General features: G+C 32.3%; 2 protein-coding genes and 1 long non-coding RNA gene across 10 annotated transcripts; all 3 read left to right on the forward strand.

The window, feature by feature from the left end:
• The first annotated feature begins 1930 nt into the window (after window positions 1–1930).
• Window positions 1931–8867, forward strand: LOC112034983 (cuscuta receptor 1-like). Of its 2 annotated transcripts, none has more exons than XM_065763019.1 (4): window positions 1931–2389; window positions 5500–5574; window positions 5683–5829; window positions 6540–8867. In XM_065763019.1, the coding sequence occupies exons 1-4, from the start codon at window positions 2020–2022 to the stop codon at window positions 8765–8767; spliced, it is 2820 nt and encodes a 939-aa protein (XP_065619091.1). In that variant the 5' UTR covers window positions 1931–2019; the 3' UTR covers window positions 8768–8867. The 2 variants fall into 2 exon arrangements, with proteins under 2 accessions (XP_065619091.1, XP_065619092.1); XM_065763020.1 differs by lacking the exon at window positions 1931–2389 and adding an exon at window positions 5024–5181.
• Window positions 8868–14579: 5712 nt separating this feature from the next.
• Window positions 14580–22318, forward strand: LOC112034776 (uncharacterized). Of its 7 annotated transcripts, none has more exons than XR_010624810.1 (3): window positions 14580–14768; window positions 16417–16558; window positions 17585–22318. It is a non-coding gene; the product is annotated as an uncharacterized LOC112034776 (long non-coding RNA). The 7 variants fall into 7 exon arrangements; XR_002885411.2 differs by having other exon boundaries at window positions 16417–16509; XR_010624809.1 differs by lacking the exon at window positions 14580–14768 and having other exon boundaries at window positions 15313–16509; window positions 17585–20925; window positions 21778–22318.
• Window positions 22319–25332: 3014 nt separating this feature from the next.
• LOC112035065 (DEAD-box ATP-dependent RNA helicase 20-like) lies at window positions 25333–26585 on the forward strand. The gene is made up of 3 exons (XM_065763011.1): window positions 25333–25446; window positions 25873–25958; window positions 26061–26585. The coding sequence occupies exons 1-3, from the start codon at window positions 25336–25338 to the stop codon at window positions 26215–26217; spliced, it is 354 nt and encodes a 117-aa protein (XP_065619083.1). The 5' UTR covers window positions 25333–25335; the 3' UTR covers window positions 26218–26585.
• The last annotated feature ends 1320 nt before the right edge of the window (window positions 26586–27905 follow it).

A 27905-nucleotide genomic window follows, 5' to 3' on the forward strand; every position in this document is an offset into this window, starting at 1 on the left:
AGAGAAAAAGAGAGTCATGGATTTGAAAAGAAAGAAGAAAAACAAAGATACAAACACAAATAGAGCAAGTAATAGATCTGGAAAGAACGAAGAAAAAGAAGTATAAAATGAGAGTGAATGAGAGTCGGCCATGGCTGGGATAGCTCTGTTTTCATGTTTAATTTCTTGTTCATGTTTAATTTGATGTGGATCTATAGTTTGTTATTGTGTTCTTTGTGTTTTTAAATTTGAGTTTGTGTTTGGTTTTGGGCTTGTGGTCTTATGTTCTTGTGTTGATGTTTAAATCTGTGATCATGTTCTTGTGTGTTCTTGTTTAAAATGAATTAGATTTAAATTTATGTATTTTATTGTTTTTAATTCTTTTTTTTCTTTTTTTATTTAGTTAAAATTGATAAATTATTTAAAAAAAAAAATTAGATGCTGATGTGGCATTTTTAATAATATTTTAATTCCTGCGTCAGCCACCTCAAATATTTCCTTCGGTTGACTGACGGAAAGGACGAAAATAACACGCGTTAATTGGTTTAGGGACTAAAAGTGGTAAAATTAAAATATAGGGACCAAAATGGAAAAAAACCAAAATGTAGGGACTAAAAGTGTATTTACACCTAAAATAAAATTTGTAACAAGATCCACTCCTATCCAAATTTGTCTTCTCCATAGTTCAAATTCTTGGACCACCACAGCTCAATTCATATAATATACATTCTTCACATACTAAAATCAATATTTATCTAAAAAAAAAACTAAATGAAACATGCCATAATCATCAAAATTAATGGATTTGTACCATACCGATATGTAAGGTCCAATGATTTCATATAAGTCACCAAACTAGTATGATTATGTCCCTTGCAACATTTCAAATATCCACCCCAATTTATCTTGTGACAGTCATTTTCACGTGTTTTGACAATTCTAGATGGTAAAAACAATTTGAATTCATAGAAATTAAAATTCGCCTCTTTTACTTCTTTTCTACTTCCTTATCAATCGCGTCTCCCTTTAGATATTTTCTTTGTCCTACCGTCCACTCATATGAACTTTACTTTTTTGTTTATTAGTTTATGTTCTTTGTAAGATGATTCATTGGTGTGCACATGTATCGTTGTACGATCGTTTCAATTTCCTTCATTCTCCCATCATTTAAGATATGTAAAATGATGCCAAGAGTTTTATATCTAAATAGACACATTTTATTATTTTTAGTGAAGATACCTAAGTTTCAAATATCCTTTCTCTTAATTATCAAATTATTTCTAATAACTTTTGCTCATTATTAATAAAAGAAAAAAATTCTAGAGACAAACTATTTAATTACTCTAAATAAAATGACTATAAAATTTAATCATGTTAACATTAAAAAAATAATTACTTATTATCAATAAGGAACTAAGGATTACAAAGCTCAAAAGAAGTGCTAATCAGAAAATTATTAGGTACTCTCGGAGTACCATAAATATGTATTCTCCTCTCTCACATGAATGGTAGGTTACACCATGAATTTAATTAGTATGACTCATTATTCATATAAGAGGAAGAAATATGCATTTATAATACTCCAAGAATACACAATAATTTTCTGTGCCAATCACCCACATTGCCAAGCTGCTTTCATCATTTTGTCAAGAAGAATACCTTAATTATCATTTTCCAAATAAATAAAGCTAATAAAACAAAAAGTATAACATAAATTTTTCTGAGTGCGAGCCCATTCAAAACAGAAAATAATAAAATAGAACGTGCAATTAGTGCTTTCTGACTAAACAAAAAGTAAGCCCACATGTCAAGTTGATACCAATAAGATTCGGTAGAAACCAATTACACCACGTAGCCCATGAGATTCTTTTGCCCAAAGACTTTAACCAGAAGTTTACCATATTATATGGATTTAAATAAGCAAGCCTTCTAACTTTCTCTATATAAAGGCTCGTAGACTTCTAACTTTCATGTCTTGGGTACTAACACAGAAGTTGGTTTACCTAGAAAATTTAAGTAGGAGTTTCACAAAATTTCTCAATGGGGTGGCCTTTAGTTAAATCTTTGCTGTGGTCTTTACTACTCTTTGTTCAAATTCATGAGCACAGAGCTTGTATTGAGGAAGAGAGGATGGGTCTCCTAGAATTTAAATCCTTTCTAAAATCCCACACTAATTATACCAAGCCCTTTCTTCCGACATGGGTTTACGAGACAAAGGGTGGGTGTTGTAGATGGGAGCGGGTCAACTGTAGCACCACCACTGGTCATGTGATCAATCTCACGCTCTCCAATATAAACAATGATCCGAAGGGGACTTGGTTCCTAAACGTGTCCTTGTTGCAGCCTTTCAAAGAGCTAAGAATTCTTGATTTATCTGACAACGGAATTGCTGGTTGGTTAGGAAATGAAGGTACGTGAGCTCTTGCACCTACTATCATACACCCCACTCCTAAAACACACACACACCACAAAAGAACTTTATGCTTAATAGGAATCCTAAAACACACACCACAAAAGAACTTTATGCTTAATAGGAAAGGCTTGGGAACATGGTAAGATTCGATTAAGGGTCCGTTTAGATATAATTTATTTTGCTAAAAACTGAAAAATGAAAACACTGTAACAAAATAATTTTTAAATGTGTGAATAGGTTCGTGAGACCCATTTTTAATATTTTTTTCTTAATAAATTGGTTGTGGGTCCTGTGAACAGTGCATGAATAGTGTATAAACAGCGCTCTATGTCTCCTAAAACAATGAAACATGTGCATAAAAAAAAAAAAGAACTGTGCAGACGTGAAAAGCGCAAATGCAGATGCTAAATCCAAACATATACTAAATATCCCTAATCAAATTAAAAATATAATAGTTTGTCATCTGCTCTCAATTTGATTAATTAATTTTTTTTTTTTTTGAGGAATGGTCATTTTAATCATTAGATTAGATATAAGTTCTCTATTTTAAACTTTTTTTTTTGGAGTCTCATTTACTCTAAACTTTAAATACAAATATTTAGACTATAAACTTTACATATGTCAAATATGTATAACGGTAATTTATTTAGAAGTATTTAAGGAGCCTCATTATGATGCGTCAAATTTTTATGACGTATACAAATTGTTGTTTTCCATATGAAAACATAGGTTTATATCACTCTAAAAGATAACGCAAGTTATTGCCATATGCATCGACTAAGGGACACATAAAATGGTTCCGTCTGGCTTCTTAATTACCCTCTCTCAACGTTTGTTAAAACCAAATAAAAAGGTGCAACAGTCCTCGCAAATTCTCTTATTATTTTATATTTGATTTCATCCCTTCCCTCTCGACCCTTTCTATCTCCATCAAACCCAGTTTGCGCGAAACATTGTTTAGAAATGAAGCATCTTAAATAAACAGTGTTGTAGAGCCAAAAATGTGGGAGTGCTCTGTTTAGATGAGCTCTAATTTCAAGTATCCAGGACCAGCGGCTGCGAAATACATGACTCACATATACCCGCTATCGTAATAGATTACAGAATTCCATGTGTATAACTTAACTTGGAGATGTTTGGTCAATTTAAAAACTGTGTATTATTTATGTTCTTTTGGTATTGCATTCCAATGATGCCATACGTTGGATGAAATTTGTACTAAACTTGATATCAGTTCTCCTCATTCATAGATACAATGATTATGAACCAGAATTTTAAACTAAGGAAATCATTTTTCCTGTCAAAAAATTATTTTGGCTAATTTTGTTAGAGCATGGGAATGCCTATTGTTATATTCGTTAGCTAGGAGATAAAGTTATAAATTTTTTAAGGTTTTGACAGATTATTCTTAATTGATAAATTGGTCCTCTAGGAAGTCTCACCATGTTTGAGACAATCAAAGCCAAGTAATGTATCTGGTGTTAATGCTAAATCTTCATTTGTTCGACAATACGATTAAGCCTAAACTCAAAATGCTCGATAAACACATGCACAGAGGGTAGAGGGATCAGGGAAGCAGATTTTTTAAAAAGTCAAAAGGGCCTAACTCTTTTTTTCTTAATTCTTTTTTATTCAAAAATGCCTAACTTTTTTTTTTTTTTCCTTTTTTTTGGAGTCAAAGCATATGCGTAAATATTTTAGTTTGTCTTTCGTTATTGAATAATTGCTTTAGTATTTTATTGCTTTTACTTGTGTGTTATGATCAACAAATCAATTCAAGAACACGAAATGACGACAATAAATGCCAATCATTAATAAATTGTATTTTGTATGGTTCATTACTTGTTTTTTCTTACAAATAAATGTGCGTAAAATTAGATTGTAAATTGCTACTTATTTTAATACTGTCCTTTACTTATGCTTTCTCACTAATTGCTACCATTACGGTATTTGCATCAATCAATGCAAAATAGAAAAATGCATCAATTTTAGACATTCAACTCTCAAAATCATCCTTATCAGTCATGTTAAAAATTTGTAAATTTACAAAATTATTATAGTAATAGTGTAAATTTACACAAATACTATTCACTTTACATATATTTATTTATTTGTATCTCGAGACTAAAAGAAGATAATAGGTGGTAGTTATAGTATGTGAAAAAAAAATTGATATTTTAATGTAATGAAGTGTAAAATAGATAATGTAATGTGAAATTTTTTTAAAAAAAATGAGTATGTAAAATAAAAAAAAATTAGATTCTTATACTAAAATAGACAAAAAAAATTTTATGTAAATATTTTTACCAATACTTTATCTTTTCTTTAACATCTACTACCGAACACCTATAATAATGGTGGACTTTGACGTAGACTTGGTCTTGCTCTTGGCTTCATAAATAAGAAAGGCAAATACAACTGCCAACAATTCATATCTATATGATAAAAGTGCAAACCTATGGCTTACAATCATAAAACTTCACACCTATCCAAAAACATATATATCTATTTTAGAAACATATTTGATTCTTGATATATATATATATATATATATATATTTTTAGAATGACTTTCCGCATTTTGTTGATAAATTTAACAATGGTCTTTTTTTTTTTTTTTTTTTTTTTTTTTTTTCAGAATCAATTGTTTATCAAATATGAGCAAGCTAACACAATTAAATTTAAGAGGAAACAACTTTGACAAGGAAATTTTAAGATCCTTAGGTGCCATCCCAGTTCTTAAATCTCTGGATCTAAGTTTGAATAATATGTGGCCTCTTTCTAGCAAAGGTACGTGTATATCTGAATTTCTTCGCAAGAATACCATGAAAAAGTTTACACAAAACTGAAATCTTATAACCAATATTTACCTTTATCAAAATTTACTCTCTTTGTGTTAAAAGGCACAAAATGCTTCAGTGCAATAACTAATCCTTTTGATATATACAAATGATAGTAGTAGTTTGCCTTCAATATTCAATGAGCATTTTAACCGAAATTTGTGTCCATTCCAATATAATAGTGTTTAGTTCTACTAGATCTTTCTTCTGTACTATTGGTTTCAAGCTTATATATGAAATTTTGAATATCTCTTCACCGGTGATGTAGAACTGGTTTATCTAAGCAACTTGGAGGTCCTTATCTTGAATTCTTGTGGCCTTAATGGAAGCCTACCATTCAAGGGTAAACATTCCAACATCTATTTTTATTGATTTTCCCTCAATTAATCTCCTTAATGGAAGCCATTTTAAATACTTTCTCCTAACATACTATCATCAATTTTCCTGGTAGATATGGCAAATTTCAGCAGTTTGGAAATTTTAGATTTGACTGAAAATGATTTCACTGGAAGCATTACTCCATATATCGGAGCGTTATCTTCTCTCAAGGCTATCTCATTATCTTATAGTGGACTCAATGGGACTTTAAACACTCCAGGTGAGAATGTACAATGAAATCAATCATTTACAATTTTGATTAGGAGTGTGAGAACAATTGAAAGAGAATGGTTAGTAATTTTAATCCATTGGACCTACTCCACCATTTGTTAATTCATAATTGAGCCAATTTGCCTAAGGCAGCCGTATAGAATAAGGTCCCATAATTTTGGCCCTATAGTAGTACAATATTTATATTTTGTTACAATTTTAAATAAATCATGTCACATAATTTTTTTTTTTTTTTTGAAAAGTGACAAAGCTTAGCTACTCTTTTTCTATTTCACATCCAAACTTAGCTCCTACCTAAAATCAATTATAACAAAAAAAAAAAAAATTAGGAGCATTAGACATAATATCAATAATAAATAAGTTTTTAACAAAACTTGAATACAATTCTTCTCAAAAGAAAAAAATTGAATACAAAAATTTAATTAGTAATTTTACAACTAAAAAACAATAGTAACGAATATGCAGCAAAAACTTATAATATAGAAATTTATGTAAATAATATTAAATTGATATCGAAATATAAGAGAATATTTGACTTAAAATTGTCTTCTTAAGCCTCAAATCTTTTTCGCCCCCCCAAAAAAAAAAGGGTCAAATCTTATTGAGCGTTATTTCATATATTAATTAGGTTGTGTTGTCGATTCTTTCAGTGGCACAGGTTTAGGATAGACACCACTAATCTTTTGTTGCTTTTGACAGAGTTTTGTGCGCTGAAGAGACTTGAAGAGATAGATCTTTCTGAGAATGGCTTTGAAGGGATGCTTCCTCCATGTCTAAACAATTTGACATCTCTTTCGTTCTTAGATATATCTGGCAACCGGTTCAATGGAAACTTGTCTTCATCTCCAATAGCCAACCTAACATCCCTTGAGTACATTGATTTGAGTTATAATCTTTTTGAAGGTTTATTCTCATTCAGTTTATTTGCTAATCACTCCAAGCTTAAGGTGATTCAATTTTTGAGTGATAACAACAAACTAGATATAGAAACTGAGAATCACAGTTGGGACCCTTTGTTTCAATTAAAGGTCATAGTACTGTCTAATTGTAATCTCAACAAGCTCACTGGCAACTTTCCTAAGTTTCTCTTGAACCAACACGAATTGCAAGTCGTTGATATCTCTTACAGTAAATTGAATGGAAGCTTCCCCATATGGTTGCTTGAAAACAATGCTGGACTACAACTGTTAAATCTTCGAAGAAACTCTTTCACTGGCGAGTTTCATTTGCCATCAGATCACTACATGAATCTTCGTTGGTTGGATCTCTCAGAAAATCACTTTGATGGGAAACTTCAAGAAAATATCGGAAAGTGGATTCCAAAATTAGAATATCTAAATTTATCCCATAATCAATTTGAAGGTAATCTTCCATCCTCAATAGGTGACATGAGTAATTTGTGGGCTTTGGACTTGTCCTTTAATAATTTTTATGGAGAGGTACCAATGGAATTGGTTGCTAATTGCACCTCCTGGGAAATTTTGAGGTTATCTAATAATAACTTTCATGGTGAAATTTTCTCGAAGCACTTCAACCTATCCTTGGCATCTTTAGAATTGCAAAATAATAATTTCACAGGCCGTCTTCCAGTTGTACCCCTAAAGATCTCGTTGGTCCTAAATATTAGCAACAACCACATGACAGGTACAATTCCTCTATGGATAGTAAATCAGAGTACGTCACCAATGGATGTTGACTTCAGTAGCAACTCTTTCAAAGGACAGATTCCATGTGGACTACCTTCATCTAATATAATAAACCTTTCTCATAACTTGCTTTCAGGATTGTTACCTTCTTGCTTGAATCTACAAGATGTTAGGCACTTACTTTTGGAAGGGAACAAACTCACAGGGTCATTACCAAAAGCTATTCTCAATTCATCATCTCTTGTGACATTGGACATTAGAGATAATTGCTTTATCGGCAACATCCCTGATGAAATTGATGGACTTTCCAACTTAAAAGTGCTTTCGTTAAGTGGCAATCATTTTAGTGGTTTGATTTCAAAGCAGTTGTGTCGGCTAAAGAGGATAGGCATAATGGATCTTTCCAATAACTCTTTTTCTGGGACAATACCGTACTGCTTTAACAACATATCCTTTGGGAAGCTAGCTGCTAGTGATTTTGTCTATATACATGGCTTAGCTTTTGGGATAGGAGGTTTTTCCATCCCATATAAATCTCTTCTAAATAGGGATTTTCCAATTGAAGGGTCATCTTTGTACTTCTATGACCAAGTTGAGATTGAGATTGTGACGAAATATAGGCCTGACTTGTACAAGGGTCTCAACCTTGATTTGATGTCTGCATTGGATTTGTCATTAAACAAGCTAATAGGAGAAATCCCACCAAAGCTAGGACAATTATCTTCACTTCATGGACTAAACTTGTCTCACAATCAGTTGACAGGTTCTATTCCAAAATCATTCTCAAATTTGACTCAATTAGAGAGTTTAGACCTTTCTCACAACAATTTGAGTGGGGAAATTCCTTCGACATTGGTTGATATGAACTCTCTCGCCGTTTTCAATGTGTCTCACAACAACTTATCAGGTAAACTTCCAGACTTTAAAGCACAATTTGGAACATTTGAAAAGAGTAGTTATGAAGGAAATCCATTTCTTTGTGGTCCACCACTAGAGAAAAGTTGCACTGAGAAGGATAAGTCACCTCAATCACCGCAAAAATCTTCAAAGGCAAGTGGGGGAAAACGTTATGAAGCTGATCCTCTATTCTTCTATGCAAGTTTTGGGGTATCATACATTATTTTCTTTTTCGGTGTGATCAGTATTCTTTATATTAATCCTCATTGGCGGCAACGATGCTTTAACTTGGTTGAGGATCGAATGTACTGGTGTTACCATTTTGCTCTAAATTCTCAAAAGCTGCTAAACCGTACGTGTATTAGATGTACTCTATTTACATAGAAATCGTTGGTGATAGTATTGATAAATACCTATGTATATGTGTATGTTTGGTTATGAATAATGGTTATCATGCTCTATTATGGAGGAGTTTACTTGCACTTTTTCATTTGTATTGAAATTTTTGTCACTAGCCAATGTTATAATTTCATTTTAAAATAACTTGTGGAATGTTTTTTACATGTATTTATTTTGTTGTATACAATATCATTTACATTTTGAGAGATAGTTACAATTATATTATATTTCATGAGGAAAGAAAAAAAAAAGAGCTTACAATATAAAATGGAAGAATTATTATATGATTATTTTGTTGATATATTAAGATACGACATATCACTTCAATGAATTAACAATTATTTAAGTACTAGCCCTATGGCCTAATGGTTGAGGCATGGTTCATTGAAAAAGATTATACAATTTTTTCATGGAGTGTTTAACCAACATTTTTAGAAACTAAACACTAAAAAGAGAGCCAAGAGTCTTGTAACTCAACTGATTACCACTTCTTGGTGTTTCTAATAAAGACATCTATGGTTCAAATTCTCCCCTCCCCATATCTAGGCTGTAAACGAAACAAATCGTTCATGAACAACTCAAGCTTGGCTCGATAAAAAGCTTGTTTATTTTCGTTTGTATACAAATAAACCAAGCTTAAGCCTTAGTTTTAGGCTTGTTTGATAAACAAGCCGAGCTCAAGCAAAAAAAATTGTTCATGATCAAGCTCATGAACAATAGGGCTCAATACAAAACATGCCGAGCTTAGTCTCATTTATAGCTTGATATATGTTTACTAAATAAACTCATTATTATGATATTACACATATGCTTTGGAATATTACCTTGTAGCTTGTTTATTCATATATGTTTTGGAATGTTAGTTTATTTAGATTTGAGAAGATTATAGTTACACGAATGAAAATATATGGATGTAAAAATTGTATTTTGAACAATTACTCAAGCTATAGACAATGAATGATGATGGATGGATTTAATTATGTAAAATTGTAATTTAAACAATTTCTATTCATGAGTGCTAGAAGCATGATAAAATGAGTATATATATATATATAATATATTTTTTTTTTTTTTGTTTACTTGATTTTTTGGTGATATAAGCATTTGGTGATGCATTTTTTTGGATTTCAAGCTAAAAAGCTTGACTTGAGCTCGAGTTTGAGCTTGATATTAAGCTCAAGCTTGGTTTGACTAATTAATTAAGCCAAGCCAAGCCGAGCTCAAGCTTTTTGGCATTCTCACGAGCTCGAGTTCAAACCTTGTTTTTTAGGCTTGTCCAAGCTCAAGCCAAGCTTAAGCATTTGATTTTTATTGACGAGCCAAGCTCAACCACCACTACTCTACAAAGTTTGGCTCGTTTATAGCCCTACGCCACGTCATGTTGTGTGTGTGTGTGTGTGTGTGTGTGTGGGCGCTAAAAAATGAATAAAATACATTTTGATCCTAAAGTTTATCTACTAAACACTTTTAGCTCCTAAAGTTTCAAATGAGTATTATTCATTTCCTGAAGTTTTCATAAATCGGCACTATTAACTTTTGTTTATTTTTTGCCTACAAGTACTTTAACAAATAATAACAAAACTCTTTTTAAATGATATGACACATTTTTTAACCAAAACATTTCACTTAGACCGAATCTAGGAGGGCAACCCATTCCTATTTGGATTTTGCCTCAAATTAATTCTAGTCCTTCAAAATCTCTGTTTTAAGGAGAGAACATAAAATTCTTTGTTTTCCAAGAGCAAAGATGTGATACCAAGGAAGTGAATTCCGTACCGTACCGGCCAGTAATCCGGTACAGAATACCCCTCTATTTCGTACCGGAAAAAATACCGGTTGTACCGGCCAATTTCGGGCAATACCGGCCGGTACCGGGCATACCAGCCGATACAAAAAAAGTTTTTTTTTTTTTTTTTTTAAAGTTTTGTAATTTTTGAATTTTTGTTAGGACAAAAGGGTAACTTATTTGCATTAACTTATTAGTATTATTTGTTTTTTTAGTATGCAATGGTAACTTTTAATCTTTCTATTTTTTATATTGTGTTTTTTTTCTTTTAATTGATACTAAAGTCTAAAACCATAAATAATTAGTTTTTGAATTGAGGAAATGTTTATGATAAAATTTTATTTATTATAATACACACACACACACACACCCACAGACATACATAACATACACACACACACACACACACATATATATATATATATATATATTTATAAATATAAAAAATAGCGGTAAACCCGAAACGGTACACCGGTATTGGCCGGTATCCGAAATATATCGTACCACTGGTCAAACCGATACAGCCTCCAGTACGGTATTAACTCCCTTGTGTGATAACCGAAAACAAGCATACTCAATTCCAACTTATAAAAGCATTTGCATAAGATATGTTAAAATAGCATAAAACTGAAAATATAACTATTAAAGCCCAAATTCACTTGCTTCAGATCATGAACTAGTTATGCAAAATAGGATTTTCCTACTGTGCTTGTCCAAATTTAGGAGGCATTGTAACATATGAAATCTATTTTAATTTTATTAATTCTTTGCATATGTTGAGGGTGAATACAAAGAGTGGATTGTCGTTGTTGTTATGTGTGGAAGAAGAGAAATGAATTAAAAAAAATTAAGAAAATTTGATATTTTAATGAAATAAAGTATATAATAAATAGTCAAATGTTTCAGCAAAAAAAAAAAAAAAAAGTCAAATGTGAGTGTTTTAGAAAATGGTTGGCTAAATAAAAAAGTAGGTTTTTATTTTAAAATAAAAGGCAAGTATACGCTGGTATGAATGCTCTAAGAACTACTAATATGGAAAATTTTTTCACAGTTCTTTGGTGTAGTAAATCAATAATTCTAGGATCACAATTTTTACTACACATTTACTTGCAACTATTTTATATGATTGACTGTGAGCCGTGGAGAAAAAATTGTAAATATATATGAAAATGACAAATAGTTAATCATAATCTATCACATAGAATAATAGTGAGAAAAATTGTGGTCCCAAAATAAATGTAATTAATTATTAACGGTAAACATAGAATGCTTGCTAGAATAGCCTTTTTACATTAGAACACCTCGTTTTATTTTCTTCATTGGGGTGGGGGGAGGGGGTATTGGCATCTGGAAAAGATTCTATTCCGCCTTAATTGGTACTTTGATTGGGCAAGAGGGTTCAGGATTTTCAGGTGATTAATGACAAGTATTACATTTTTTTGAGGTGATTTTGTATTACGATATTTGATCCAGTCTTTTAAAACCCATCAATCTAAAATTGAAAGCACTTGTTTATAGCCAATATTCTGATGTTGACTATTCAATTGAAATCGGGGCAGGGACTAAGGCAATGGGAAATAGAAAGGGGCAGACAGCTACTGTGTCAGACGGTATTGCATGGGGCAAATCTCTCTCTCAACAGCTTATTTTGGATAATTTTTTTTTGGCCAAAAAGTACATTTTCGTCCCTACATTTTTATGCGATTCTCATTTTGATTCCTAAATTTTTTTTTTTACCGCTTTTAGTCCATATCCTGGAAAACGCGTCTCGTTTTTGTCCTTGCCGTTACATCAGAGACGGAAATTGCACAGGTGGCAAACGGAAGATGACGTGACCATTAAAATAATAATAAAAAAATATTATTTGGCATTAAAAAATGCCACGTCAGCACCTACATTAAAAAAAAAAATTTAATTTATTAATTTTAACTAAATAACAAAATTAAAAACAGAAAATGAGAAAACAACAAACCAAATTCACATTCTTTTCTTTTCGTTAATTTTTTGGAAGAACATGTTCATGTTCTTTGTGATCTTTCCCAGAACATGATTTTACATGTTCTTCGCAATTTAATCCTTGTTTTATTTTCTTTTCTTTGTCTTTCTTGTATTTTCTTTACAACCAAACACACTATAATTCAAAACTTAGATCAAACAATAATCAACATCAACAAATCGATAATCTGAAATTGAAACTAAAAACCTAACCCAGAAATCGAACCCATAATTTTGAACCCAGAAACTTGAACCCAACGCACACCAATCAAAATCAATAGATTTTCATCCTCTTTGTTCACAAAATCAACACCAATCTCCAAGTTGGAAACCCACTAATCCAAATTAGAAACACAAAATCAGCTCCAACTTGGAAACACAAAATTCATCGATCATCAAAACATCGAAACCCAGCAAATCAAACACTCAAAAAATGCAGAAATAACCCACAAACAGCTATCCACATTCCAGACCAACAACAAACCCAGAAACTTTAAAGAAACCAGCTGATCACAACCATCCACACCAACACCAACACCAACACCAAACCCAGAAATTTCAAAGAAATCAGTCGACCACAACTATCCACACCAAAAATAAACCCAAACCGATTCACAACCACCAACACCCATAATATCTTCCTTTCGCAACCGCTAACCACCACCACTACTAACAACCTTTAATTTACGACCACCACATTCACCACCAATGATCTATGTTTCACAACACCCACAGCAACCTATCCATAACTCGCGAATCCAAATCAACACACTACCCAAACCAATCTACAACCTGTGAATCTAGTTGCCGATCTCGCCGCTTCACTAATCCGCAAAGCTCCAATTTTGAAGCAGACTTGAGCTTGAGACCCGATCTAGACCAAGCCCCATACCAGAGCACTCAATTGGTTGGGGAGAGAGAGATAAGAGGAGGGGAAGGGGAAGGGTCTCACCGAATCGGCGGTGGCGTGGGCAGGGAAGGCTAGGTCGGCGGTGACCAGGGCAGGGAGGCGTGGGTCGGTGGTGTGTTGGGTCTATGTTGGGGTTAAACCAGCAACGTGGTGGGCTGAGCGACGGCGGGATTGGCATGGAGTGAAAGAGATGAGAGTGAGAGGGTTAGAGAGGGAGTTAGAGAGGGTTAGGGCATTTGTGTTTTTGAACTTCATTTTTTTTTTTTTTTTTAATTTCTGGGTTTCTGTTCTTAAATTTGAGTATGAGAGTGAGAGGGTTAGAGAGGGAGTTAGAGAGGGTTAGGGCATTTGTGTTTTTGAACTTCATTTTTTTTTTTTTTTTTAATTTCTGGGTTTCTGTTCTTAAATTTGAGTTTGTGTTCTTGTTCAAGACATACTTAGATCTCAATTCATGTGATTTTTAGTTTTTAATTCTGTTTTTAATTTTGTTATTTAGTTAAAATTAATAAATTAATTTTTTTTTTAAATTTAGGTGCTGACGTGGCATTTTTTAATGCCAAATAATATTTTTTACTATTATTTTAATGGCCACGTCATCTTCCGTTTGCCATCTGTGCAATTTCCGTCTCTGATGTAACGACAGGGACAAAAACGAGACGCGTTTTCCAGGATAGGGACTAAAAGCAGTAAAAAAAAAACATTTAAGGACCAAAATGGAAATCGTGTGAAAATGTAGGGACCAAAATGTGTTTTTCGCCTTTTCTTTTTTTTAGAATGTTATTTTGGATAATTTATTTATATAAATTTTATCAAAAAAATTATAATTTTTAATAATTTTAGTTCAACGTAAATAAATAAAAGTTGGATTATTTTAATATATATATATATATATATATTAGTTAAAAATCAATAACTGATTTTTTAAGTTTCAATTTTTATTATTTCAATTCTCTAAATTTTAATTTTGTCATTTCAATTTTTTAAATTTCAATTTTTATCAATTAAGTATTCTGTTAAACTTTTGTTAGCTTTTTCTGCTTGCTAACCAAAACAATGCAGTTTTGAGCTTTTATTTTTTATATTCTATATCCCGTAATTAAAAAAAATTGAAACTGTTATTAAAAAAAGAAAAGAAACGAATACGGCCGCTAAGGGGGAACGACGTCGTTCCCCTGCTGCCTCTGAAAACAAAAATATCCACAAGCGGCTTCGTTCTCAAAACCTTGCTGGCTTTGCAGAGAGCTTAGAGAGACAACAAACTTGCTCTACTTGTACACCACACCCAAACAAAAATGGTTTGTACATCTTCTCTTTCGATGTTGTCGTTTGTTGTTTATTTTTTTTTAATAAAATTTATTTTAAGGATATGAAATTGGCTAATGAATATTGTGGGTTTTGTTCACTGTCCAAATGGGTTTTAAGGGGTTCTATTCGTTTGGGATTTGGTTATTTCAAATGGGTTCTTTTGGGTGTTGAAGATATGTTAGAATCCGGATATGGGTGTTCAAATATGTAGATTATGTGTATGGTTTTTTTATTCTCTTTGCAAAGCCACCAAGGTTTTCTGATCGAAGCTGCTGGTGATTATATTTTGTTTTCAGGGGCAGGTGTCGTTCCCCCTTAGCTGCTGCTTTTTTTTTTTTTTTAATGACAGTTTTGCTTTTTTTTAATTATAAATTGAAACTTAGAGTAGTGAAATGAAAAAACTAAAAATTATTGGACTGAAGACTCAGTCTTCAGCTCTGCCACCTCAGCCTCCACCAAAAGAGTCATTTGCTCGGCGTTACAAGTTTCTCTGGCCTATGCTTTTGGCTGTCAACCTTGCTGTTGGAGGTCCCATTCTTTTTCTTATTCATCGGCTTTGTAATTCACTATTTATCTTAATTTCCTATACATTTATGTATGTGGGTGTTTATTAGTATACAAAGTAATTAAATTTATAAAATGATGGAATAGGTTTTGAGAGATTTCAGCTTAAAAGAATGGTTTTTTAAGATTATTGATTGCTTTTCTTGATATTGTTTGTTGATGGGTACTCTGTTGTTAGGATAGGGATTATGGTTTTAGCATCATTTTATGAGGATTCCTTGCTACAATCAATCATAGGGGGTGGTTTCTGATTAATGGTTTTGGAGAGAAGTGAATGTGATCAATGGAATTTGGTGTTCCAAGGTTGAGCTTGTGTGGGATTTATGATTCTTTCTAGTTGAGAAATTGTGTGAGAATATGTTGACTCTAGCCTCTATGGATTTAGATCTTAATTGGTTATGTGACATCTAATTACTAAAGTTCTTGTTCTTTGCTCCTCCTGTGCATTAAAGAATCTAGAAACGCAATATAGGGCTAATACACTGTTCTATTTTTCTGACAAGTAAATTATATATTTATATATACTGTTCAGAAATAAACATTTTATGTGTTGTGTGGGATTTATGATTCTCCTTGTCTTCTACCCAAGCACAAAGGGGGTTTATAAAAAGCTTATTTCTGGTCCCCAAAACCCTCCCCTCCCAGTTAGTTGAAGTAGAGGCAAGATCACTACTTGAATACCATGTGGTTACTTAAACTTTTAGTTTGCAACAGGTTTCGATCCATGCATATTTATAAAAGGATGCATATTCCTTCATTTTGCATATTCTTTAGGTGTACATGGTATCTTGCATACTGTAACAATAAGTATGCTGGAGTCATTCAAATGGCTCATTAGAAGCTTATAATAATATGGGTGAGTGGCAACATATTCTATTTGCTCAAACTCACTCACCTACTTAACTAATCCCTGAACAAATATTGATGGCTTTATAATTAGGCGTAAGGAGGCCCACCACTCATCTCTCTCATACCCTGCAAAAGTGGTATCTTTGTGCACTATGTACAATCTTTTTAATCTATAGGACCTACATCTGGTGATCATTTTTAATATCTTGTTTGTGTCTTAGTCAGGTTTGAGAAAGAAAAGCTGGAGTATACAAGAAGACTTCAGGGGTAGTAAATCTGGTTTCGTTAAATTTACATGGAAATTGACTGAGTGGTCTGGTAAAGGAAATATATTATTTGCATGTTATGGTCTTATATAGTTTGAGAGGTATTCATTACTAGCTTTGTGGTCAAACTTTCTCTTTCATCCACTCTCTGTTTCTGTGTAGCTTTTCTATATAAGTTGATAGTTTTTAATATATATATATATATATATATATAAGATAGACAATTGTATTTTCATTTTCCTTTGCCCTAAAGTAGCGAAAGAATGCACACAATGTTCTTGTTCTTATTTGGCTTAGTCCAAAAAGAAATTGTTGTTACTGCATTTGTTGATGGAGGCAGTAGTGGTCTTCGTTTGAGGATATAGCAGGCGTTCTATAATGTGGAGCTCTTATCATTCAAGCTTCAGCAAGATGCTAGGACTCTCACTTGAAACCTTTTGCCTATTGGATCATTTAAGCCTTTTTAATTCTATCTTACATCTTGTTAACACAATATTATGTTTCTTCTATCTTGGCGGAAAATTTTTATTTAATTTTTGATGTTTGGTATGGTGGAAAAGGCTAGGTCTTTTACATGGGAACTCCCACCAACTGGATCATATAAGTTTTTCTGAATTTTATCTTACAGCCGACATTATATTAAGTATGTTTTTTATTTTGATAAACATTTTCTACATTTTCCAACATTTGGAATAATATGGTTCTCGTCTTTAAAGCTTCAACTAAAGGTTGCTAAGGCTCATACATGGGCCCTTTTACCTATTGGATTGTTTAAGCTTTTTGAATTATATTTTATAGTTCTTTGACATAATATTATGTTTCATTTATTTTGATAGAAACTACAAATATAGACTTTTACACATAGATTTCTTTTACAAATATCACTATTGGAGTTTAACCTGAGTAATAGTTTTGTCTTTGAATTTTTGATTTCAACAATCAACACCTTGTACATTAGGTTTGTAACAAGTCAAAGCATTTGATGGTGTTTTTTGTTAGGCTTTAATTGAAAATACTAATAACAAGTAGGCGTGATTTCTATTTTGTTCTTGTATAATCTAATTTCTTTAAGATCTCAACATATGGGATTTGATGCAGACATTTTACTGATAGGTTTGATTTTCCAGAATGGTTAATTTGCTGGAGGATATCATGGATGGCAGCCGAATACTGATCTTCATGACTACCCAGGAAGGATGTGATCAGGTCACCCTGCAGCTTTGCATGGATGGTTAGCAAGCTCTTTCAATTAATGGAGATAAAAGTCAAGCAGAAAGGGATTGAGTCCTCTCAGATTTTAAAGCTGGCAGGAGTCCTATTATGACTGCAACAGATGTTGCAGCTTGTGGTTTGGGAATGGAGATAAAACTTTAATGCTTGTTGAAAGACTTGATAGAAATTCATTTTTAGTACAGGAAATTGTGTTGGTAAACAATAACTAATAGCATTCATCATCATCATTATCAACTCATTTTGGAAAGAAATCATTATCTAGATATTCTTGTTGTCCCTATTTTAGGTCTTCTTTTAATTTTATCAGGTTTATAGAGAATATTTTTTAGTATTGATCATGCTTTTCATTGATTAAACAGATGCGAGCCATTTCACTCAGCTCTTTGCTGCATATGTTGGAGATCCACCTTTATTTCTTGTTTGCACTCATTTGTTATATTTTCTATTTTGATGCTGCTACTTGGTCATTTTGAAAGATTCATGTTCTTTAGTTATTGCTTTGCTATATTTAGTGGTCTCTAATTGTCTCTTGAACATCTTTTTTTTATCTAAGTTGGTGTTATTTGTCACGTGGATTCTGCTTGTATGTCTGTTGAGCCACTTGTTTTCATGTCTATGGATGTTGCCCTTGAACACTTATTTTCAGCTACAGCAACACTCATGCATGCAGCAATATATTAAGGACTTAAGGTCACAGGTTCTCTGATCTAAATAAGATTCTGATGTGAGAGGTTGTTATCCTACTGCATTTCTTATGACTTGTGATGTGCTTTGGTTTTGGGGCTGATGTGAAGGACATGAATTATGTGATCAATTATGACTTCCAGGGGTATTTTCACCGCATTGGTCGAACTGGAAGGGCTGGGGCAAAAGGAACTGCATTAACTTTCTTCACAGTTGGAAACACCATATTTGCTAAGGAACTCAACTGCATACTTGAAGAAGCTGGATAGAAGGTCAGTCCTGAATTGGCTGCAGTGGGGCATGGTGCACCTCCTCCCCCTTAGATTAGTTTTGACTAGTTTGAATACTCTTAGGTGGTGTTTATATGCATGAGTGTGTGTACTTGGTTACTAAAATCAATTGTTTCAGTGAATATCAATCAATAAGGTCATGGGGGTTTTCGAGATTGTGGGATTGGTTATGGTGGTGGTCGCACGCTGTATTTTGTGGGAAACATTAGCATGTGTGATTAGAAAATAGGAGTTAAAATGTCTTTTCTCCTTTCAACTTTAATTTCTGTTGATTTTTTGTTCAATTACGTAGAGGACTAACTATAGTTAGTGGTGGACTATGTAAGATAAAACATCTGTTTATATCATAAAAGTTTTGAGGAAGATGATAAACAATTGTATTTTCATTTTGCTTTGCCCTAAAGTAGTGAAAGTATGTGCAAAATGTTCTTGTCCTTAATTAACTTGGCCAAAATAGAAATTGTTGTGGCTGCTTTTGTCCTTATTTAGTGGTGATAAATACATTTTTCTAGTTTTATATGTAGATGACATTTTACTTGCAATTAGTGTTGATTTTGCTAAATGAGAGAAAATAGTCCCTCTCAATATTTTGAGATGAAGGATTTTGGACAACCTTTTTGTGTCATTAGCATTGCCATTTCAGAGATAGATCACAAAGAAAGTTAGGATTGTCTCAAAAGGCCTACATTGAAAGGCTACTATTCATGAGTCCTATTGCACTTTCTGGTACTAATCATGGGTCTCATTGTACTATTTTAGCTAACTTATAGCTTTATTTACAGTACTTTCAGCAAAAACTTTTCAATTTCAACTAAATAAACTGTTCCCAAACGGACTCAAAGTATAAATATAAAGATAGTTTTATCCGTGGGTGAGATATGAAGGGGTACTCAAATGGCTAATAATTAGTCTATTCATAAAGAATTAATGGCTCATAAAGTACTCACAAAGGGAGTACCATACATTGTAATACATGGAAGTACTTGTTAAGAGTATTACTGCCATGATTCATGTATTGGATTGTTTATTTGAGTGAGAGCATTTCACAACAAGATGGCATAGGTAATATCTTTATCTTACCATGACTATCACTCATCAAGTTATTTAAATGTCATGTGGGCCAAATGGGAGAATGTAAGATTATCTCTATTAGGAGGCTTATGGTCCATGTAAAATTTACTCCAATTGATTAATTACAATATATATAGATTTATTTTAGAGTGATGGATAAAGACCCATCTTTTTGGAGTGTATTTGTTAACATCACTTAAAATGTCACTTAGTGAATAGATGTTATTTAGTAAATAAACACTTTAAAGTAACTTTGAATTAAACTTTTTGATGGAAGGAATATATATTAAAGAGAACAAACATTAAATTGGAAGAGTCCCTAGTATAGCCTTCAGAAGTCTGTGTTTTCTATCAAAGAGTTTTTAAGGCATTGGCCATAGACTAGAAAAATTCATTCACAAATCATTCTTTTGCAATGTGATTTTCTGTACAAATCATTTGAACAACATGACTAGAGGTATTTTATTTTTCTTCGACTGTTTTAGATTTCTTACATCCAATTGATGCTTACAGTCATTGTGTTGGGAGCTGTTGGTCATTCTAATCTTTTTGTTATTTGCTTTAATTGTGGTTAATTATGCAAGATGGGTTTTGATTTTGTAAATTAATTTGAGTGGAATTAATTCTGTACCATCTTCCAAGAGAGGATTAGATTTAGCTTCTCATCTCTTCATTTTCAATCTTAATTTTATGTAAAATATATTAGTAGAATTTTCAACGACTGTCAATCTTTTCAACTAAAAATTCTATACTTTGACTCAGTCATTGAAATGCTGTTTTGAATTCGCCATCGTAATGGTTGTGTTCAGCATAGTGGTGAGCTGGGGTAATTAGAGTTATGGATTCAAAAATTTATTATTTTGTAATTATAAATTAACTAATTATGTTTTGTTACTTCTATTTTCTTAATGTAAAAAGAGGAGAAATTTCGCTCGAATTTTTTTTTTTTTTTGAAAAATTTCAATTAATATTATTAAGTTATAGTTCGGCATAGTGGTCTTTCGTAAACAGCACAGTTGAAACAATTTCAAGAGCAGTAGCACCCACAGAAACCCAACGAGTTTTCTTCACCATCAGCAATGGAGACTCAGTCTTAAGCTCAGCCACCACCAAAAGAGTCATTTGCTCGGCGTTACAAGTTTCTCTGGCCTATGTTTTTGGCTGTCAACTTTGCTGTTGGAGCCTTGGAGGTCGCATTCTTTTTCTTATTCCTCAGCTTTTTAATTCAGTATTTATCTTAATTTCCTATATGTTTATGTATGTGGGTGTTTATTAGTATACAATGTGATTAAATTTATAAAATGATGCAATAGGTTTTGAGAGATTTCAGCTTAAAAGTACGGTTTTTAAGATTATTGATTGCTTTTCTTGACATTTTCTGTTGATGGGTATTCTGTTGTTAGGATAGGGGTTATGATTTTAGCATCATTTTCTGAGGATTCCGTGATACAATCATAAGGGGGTGGTTTCTGATTAATGGTTTTGGAGAGAAGTGAATGCGATAAATGGAATTTGGTGTTTCAAGGTTGAGCTTGTGTGGATTTATGATTCTCCTTAGCAAAGAAATTGTGTGAGAATATGTTGACTGTGGCCTCTATGGATTTAGATCTTAATTGGTTATGTGACATCTAATTACTAAAGTTCTTGCTCTTTTCTCCTCCTATGCACTAAAGAATCTAGAACCGCAATATAGGGTTAATACACTTTTCTATTTTTTTGATAAGTAAATTATATATTTATATATACTGTTCAGAAATAAACATTTTGTCTTGTGTGGGATTTATGATTCTCCTTTTCTTCTACCCAAGCACAAAGGGGGTTTATAAAAAGCTTATTTCTGGTCCCCAAAACCCTTGGTTCCCTCCTAGTTAGTTGAAGTAGAGGCAGATCACTATTCTTGAATACCATGTGGTTACTTAAACTTTTAATTCGGTACAGGTTTTGATCCATGAAATGTTTATAAAAGGATGCATATTCTTTCATTTTGGAAATCCAGGAATTTGTTGTTGATGAAATTTCTTCCTGTTTTGTTAAAATGGTAGGAACTGCAATAGCTCAAGGCATTCTTCACTGTATTAGTACAGCCTTATGGTCGGAGTGATGTTTTTGGCTATTTATCATATGGAATACAGCCAACGATCAAGTAAAATCCTTGTTTGTATATCATTCTAAGTGACAAACAATAGTCGCGAATCATGATCCTTTTTACTCTAGCATAATCGGTACGGATTATTGTTATGTGAGAAAATACATAAGTATAATCATTACAAAAGGTGGGAGAAAGAGACAGAATGCAATTCTTGCATAATTTTTAACTGGTAGGTTAAAGCTCTACTACTTGGTGTAAACTACTTGATGTAAAGTTGCAGGAATCAATTCTAGAGGATCAGCAGCGCAAACTTTTCATGTGGATATTGGAAGAGAAAAGGAAGATCAAACCAAAAGATCCTGAAGAAAAGAAGCGCATTGATGAAGGGAAAGCCACTATGAAACAGTTTATTTGAGCAAAACCTATCCCTAGTATCTAATTATTTAACACTTGTTCTCAAATTTAGAGATTAATGAATATTTTCTTTCTTTTTACATGAAGTTAAGTTTATCCTTATGTCAAATCTCTTCAAAGTTCTTTAAAACATTGTTGTTCAATGCAAAGGATAATGCTGATAATAGTTAGTAAAATATAGCACCAAGTGGCAACTGGATACATTTGCTTTGCTAATTGAAGAGCAGATGACTACTCTCTCTTTTGCATGTAACAAATATTGCATCATAAGATGTTCTCTTTTAGGTGAGGACTCAAGGGGATCATATTCACAGAGGGTAGGGTCTCAACTTAGCCCAAATCACTCAGATTGATGGCTAAGCCATCAGCCCTCAACTAAAAGATAACAACTGAAAATGATGACACAGAGCTCTCTGCTTCATTGTTTTCAATTACCATAGGATACAATTGCTGGCCATTACCTTTATCAAATGGCCCAGCCAAGCCCACAATAGTTTCTATTATTATGTTTATGTTCGTGGGCTGGACTGGGATTAATTTACTATCCTCTTTCAAACCAGCTCTTGCACTGTACCACTCACATCGACGAGATCTAATGGCCTTTTGAATCCTAGCTTAAAGTAAAATACTAAAATGATGTAATATTAATAGCAGAGGTTATTTTTTTTGTTCAAGAGATTCAGAACCATTCATTATCCAAAATTCGAATATGCATATTTAATTAATGAATATTAATAATTAAAAATTAAATTAAAGAATTTTTAATTTAATTAGAAATTTTTTAATATTGGGTTGCTTTATCCCATGAGAGTCAAGAGTATTAATTCTAAACTAATTAATTTAATTTTACATGATTTAATTACTAAAAAAAAAAAGAGAAGAAAAAAGGAAAAAAAATTAGTTAATTTTTTTTTACTCTCTTTCAATAACTAATAATAATAATAATAATAATAATAATAATAATAATCTTTCTCATTCTGCCTTTGGGCCGCCACTAGCAGTAGCAGAGTGCCTTTGGACAGAACTTGCAACATTTCGTGATGGCAAGTTAGCATCGTCAGTCCTTTCATCTTCAGAGCTAGAATCATCATCGAGCTGCTTTTTCATCGATGAATAAAGAAGACGCCTCTTGAATTTCTTCTTAGCATCGTCTAGAGGTTTCTTCTCTAAAATGGCAGTCTCAGAAAGGTGCATGTGTAATTTTGACTAAAATTTTGTCATTGTTATTGTTTTATTCTTCATTTATGTTTTTTTTTTTTTTTCAAAAATAATTTTAAACGTTTTATTTATACAATGATGCTCTCTGTTTGGTTATAAAGTGGACAGAAACCAACATGGATAAATATTGAATGCAAATTCTCTATAATACTTTATATTCTATCAATTACTACTTTTCATGTGTATGATCGCTTTTCATTTCAAACTTCATCTATTTTATAAGGGAAGTGAAATCAAAACATAGCAAACAGTAATTAGTAGAACATAGAGTAATACACAAAAAATAGTGTAGGGAATTTGTATTAATAAATTTTTACTTTTCACAAAATTTGTGTACTCACGTGGCATAAGAAATTTTAAATTAATAAACATCAAAGTGAATATTTAGTATTTTTAAAGAAATAAAAAAAAAGGATAATAAAATAAATGGTTTTGATGAACAGATATTAATAGCATAAATTAGTAACTATTATACAAAAAGAAAATATTTAGGTTGAATTTTATAAGAGGTATTTAAAGGAAAAAAAAAGCAAAATTTAAAACTAATTATAAATTTTCTTAAAATACATATGTGAAAACTCAAAATTTTAAAAATTTTCTTCAAAAAGATTATTATTATTATTATTATTATTATTATTATTATTAGTTATTGAAAGAGAGTAAAAAAAAATTAACTAATTTTTTTTCCTTTTTTCTTCTCTTTTTTTTTTTAGTAATTAAATCATGTAAAATTAAATTAATTAGTTTAGAATTAATACTCTTGACTCTCATGGGATAAAGCAACCCAATATTAAAAAATTTCTAATTAAATTAAAAATTCTTTAATTTAATTTTTAATTATTAATATTCATTAATTAAATATGCATATTCGAATTTTGGATAATGAATGGTTCTGAATCTCTTGAACAAAAAAAATAACCTCTGCTATTAATATTACATCATTTTAGTATTTTACTTTAAGCTAGGATTCAAAAGGCCATTAGATCTCGTCGATGTGAGTGGTACAGTGCAAGAGCTGGTTTGAAAGAGGATAGTAAATTAATCCCAGTCCAGCCCACGAACATAAACATAATAATAGAAACTATTGTGGGCTTGGCTGGGCCATTTGATAAAGGTAATGGCCAGCAATTGTATCCTATGGTAATTGAAAACAATGAAGCAGAGAGCTCTGTGTCATCANATGTGGTTGTGTAGTGTTTATCTTATTTCTTGTTCAACCCACTATTTTAACACCTAACAGCCATCAAACATATTCAAAATCCAATATTTTTAATACTGAAACCTACCTAAGAGAGTGTAAATCATTGGTTGAATTTTCAAATTTTCACTAATAAGGGGAAATCTCTAAACATTGCTTACCCTCCAGTATTTTGCTTAATTTTGTTGCCTATTCATAATATTAGCCATATACTCTTGTTTACTTGAAAAGCTATTGGCTTTAAAGACTAAAGTTACCAACATTTAATTATATAAATGCACATACTTGTTAGGTGTGTATCGACCATGCTTATGAATCTGATGATACATATATATGTATTGTATGAATCATATTGATTGTGTACGATTTATAGACATGTGAGTTTAAATTGGGTTTTTTGTTAAAATTTGTGCTTTGACTTGAGTCCAACTAGTGATTGGACTTGTTTTTAACAAACAACTATGGGACACTTGGTTGTTTTGAATTTTATAATTGTTTAGATTTAATAAATGCTTCATTCTAGGATTGACCCTGGTCCTGGGATACTGATTGCTTTAATGATCACTTTGTAATGTTTATGCCCAGTTGCAAGTAGTACAAATGTGGTATTTTGAAGATGCCAGCTAATCCACTGTTAAGTATCATTGATGGCAATGCGATGGGCCCTTTACTTCCCTCCTAATGTTTTGCTCAATGCAGATTCGCCCAGATCGTCAAACTTCGTACTGGAGTGCTACCTGGCCTAAAGAGGTTGAACAACTTGCTAGACAGTTTCTTTACAACCCGTACAAAGTAAGGTGCTCTAACTTAATTTTGCTACTGCCTACTGCAGTTGCGGGATTTCTTCTGTTAGGATATATTCTTTTCTGTGTTTCGTTTTAGTTTTATACTTTTGATGTGTGTAGTTGCCAGTCATAACTCATATGTCATTTTACTCGTTTTGAGGCAGCTTGTTTTTTTGGGAATTTTCCCCTACTCCTCCCCCCACTTTCCTTTTTCTTGAAACTGGGGGTAATCTCCCAGGTTTAATGGCTTGGTTTGTAATTGCTAGAGTTCTGGAGGGCATATGACCTTTTTTTTCAAAAAGGGCATATGCCTTTATTTTTTTCCAAAAAGGGCGTTTGCCTTTTTTGAAAGTTCCTGCTTTTGTGGTATGCGTATCTGTTTGTAATGTGCGATTATGTTATGTGATTGGCTCTTATCTTGGACTTTGCATAGGTGATAATAGGATCTCAAGATTTGGAAGCTAACCATGCTATATGCCAGCACGTTGACATTGTTTCTGAAAACCAGAAATATAACAAGTAAGGCCCCATTTCTATTTTGTTCTTGTATCTTTTAATTTCTTCAAGATTTATCATATGAGATTTGATGTGGTCATTTTACTGATAGGTTTGATTTTCCAGATTGGTTAATTTGCTGGAGGATATCATGGATGGCAGCCGAATATTGATCTTCATGGATACCAAGAAAGGATGTGATCAGATTACCCGGCAGCTTCGCATGGATGGCTGGCCAGCTCTTTCAATTCATGGATATAAAAGTCAAGCAGAGAGGTACTGAGGAAGAAGATAAACAATTGTATTTTCATTTTGCTTTGCCGAAAAGTAGTGAAAGTGTGCACACAAGAAAGTCTACTTCAACATTCAGTATCTCATTAGGTTGATATCAAAGCAACCCTGGTTTGGATCATTGGAAGGTTGCGAAAAAGGTTGAGATACTTACAAGGAACCAATGATTACAGGTTGACTTACATGCATATTAATCAGTTGGAGGTGATTGGTTACCCAAATTTCAATTTTACCGGATGTGTAGACAAGAAAGTCTACTACACATATAATTTCCTTTTTATTTTTTGGAGGTGATATATCTTAGAGAATTACTATATACAATTGTTGCTTCATCTACCGTGGAGGCTATTGAATACTAAGCTACAACACATGCATTATTTATGATTAAAATCTTTTTATCACAAATCTCAAGATTTTCAATTCTACATCAAGACCTTTAAAAATTCTGTCACAATTTATTTGATTGCATTTTTCTTCTCTAAGAATAATAAAAGTGCAAGCCAAAGTAAGCATATTGACATAAAGTACACTAGTGTTAGAGAGAATATTAAGAAACAAAAGGTGTCCATGAGCTATTGATCACTGATCCCATAAGGTCATAACTAAAGGTTTGTTGGCTTAACCATATAAAGATCACGCGGAATATGTGGGACTGGTTAGCTTATTTGATGCTTAATCTCTTTTTATTTGTTTTGTTTCACAATACTTTTACAACAAATCATAGGTGGTTAGTTATTAACTTGTTATTAGTTCTAACTTGAACGTACCACTGAAATTACTTTGTTGTTCACCAATAACTACTTGTAACAACCTCTCACTTAAGATTTGTTGTAAAAATGTTGTGAACATAATATTTCTCTTTACATTTAGGCCTTTATTTGGTTATTTATAGAGAATTAGGCAAAAAGTTTTTTTGTGCACATAAAGTATAAATATAAAGGGAGTTTTATTCGTGGTGGACATATGAAGGGGGACTTGAATGGCTAATAGGTAGTCTATTTATAAAGAATTGACGGCTTATAAAGTACTCGCATAGTACCATACATTGTAATACATGGAAGACAATCCTGGTTATAATTAAGAGTTTTACTGCCATGCTTTATGTATTGGATTGTTTATTAAAGTGAGAGAATTTTACAACAAGATGATATAGGTAATATCCTAAGTATGTTACAATGATCATCACTCATCAAGTTATTTAAATGCCATGTGGGCCAAGTGAGAGAATGTTAGGAGACTTATTGTGGCCCTCGTGCAATTTACTCTAATTGATTAATTACAATATACTTAGATTTTATTTTAGAGTGATAGATAAAGAACTTCTTTTAGGAGTATATTTGTTAACATCACTTCAAATGTCATTAGTGAATAAACACTTTAAAATCCTGAGTGGGTGAGGGACCGGCTTAAGGAACTGCTTGATTGCCGCGCCATTCTTGTTGCAAAGGAAAGCCATTCCGAAAGCGGCTACAACCTTCGAGCTGGCATCCTTAACCAAGATGCCTCAAAAAATACAGCAACAAATAAAATAAGGTAGAGGTCTTCCATGAATGGGAAGGACGCACGCTGGGTGTTCCATTTTATAGAATCTGGGCGTACATTTGTAGGTACCTTCTCAGGCAGGATAAGTAACTCTTAATTAAATTTTTTAATGACAGGAGTATTAAAGAGAACACACAA

The sequence above is a fragment of the Quercus suber genome, unplaced genomic scaffold (assembly GCF_002906115.3).
Source record: "Quercus suber isolate HL8 unplaced genomic scaffold, Cork oak 2.0 scaffold_486, whole genome shotgun sequence".
Lineage (NCBI taxonomy): Eukaryota > Viridiplantae > Streptophyta > Magnoliopsida > Fagales > Fagaceae > Quercus > Quercus suber.

What these genes read in the sequence shown, in the direction of transcription:
- LOC112034983 (XM_065763019.1), top strand. Translation starts at nt 2,020, where the DNA reads ATGGGGTGGCCTTTAGTTAAATCTTTGCTGTGGTCTTTACTACTCTTT. An exon ending in TGGTTGGTTAGGAAATGAAG is followed by an intron (nt 2,390 to 5,499) that starts GTACGTGAGCTC and finishes CCGGTGATGTAG; the next exon opens with AACTGGTTTATCTAAGCAAC. An exon ending in TGGAAGCCTACCATTCAAGG is followed by an intron (nt 5,575 to 5,682) that starts GTAAACATTCCA and finishes TTTTCCTGGTAG; the next exon opens with ATATGGCAAATTTCAGCAGT.
- LOC112035065 (XM_065763011.1), top strand. Translation starts at nt 25,336, where the DNA reads ATGTTTTGCTCAATGCAGATTCGCCCAGATCGTCAAACTTCGTACTGG. An exon ending in TTCTTTACAACCCGTACAAA is followed by an intron (nt 25,447 to 25,872) that starts GTAAGGTGCTCT and finishes GACTTTGCATAG; the next exon opens with GTGATAATAGGATCTCAAGA. An exon ending in GAAAACCAGAAATATAACAA is followed by an intron (nt 25,959 to 26,060) that starts GTAAGGCCCCAT and finishes TTGATTTTCCAG; the next exon opens with ATTGGTTAATTTGCTGGAGG.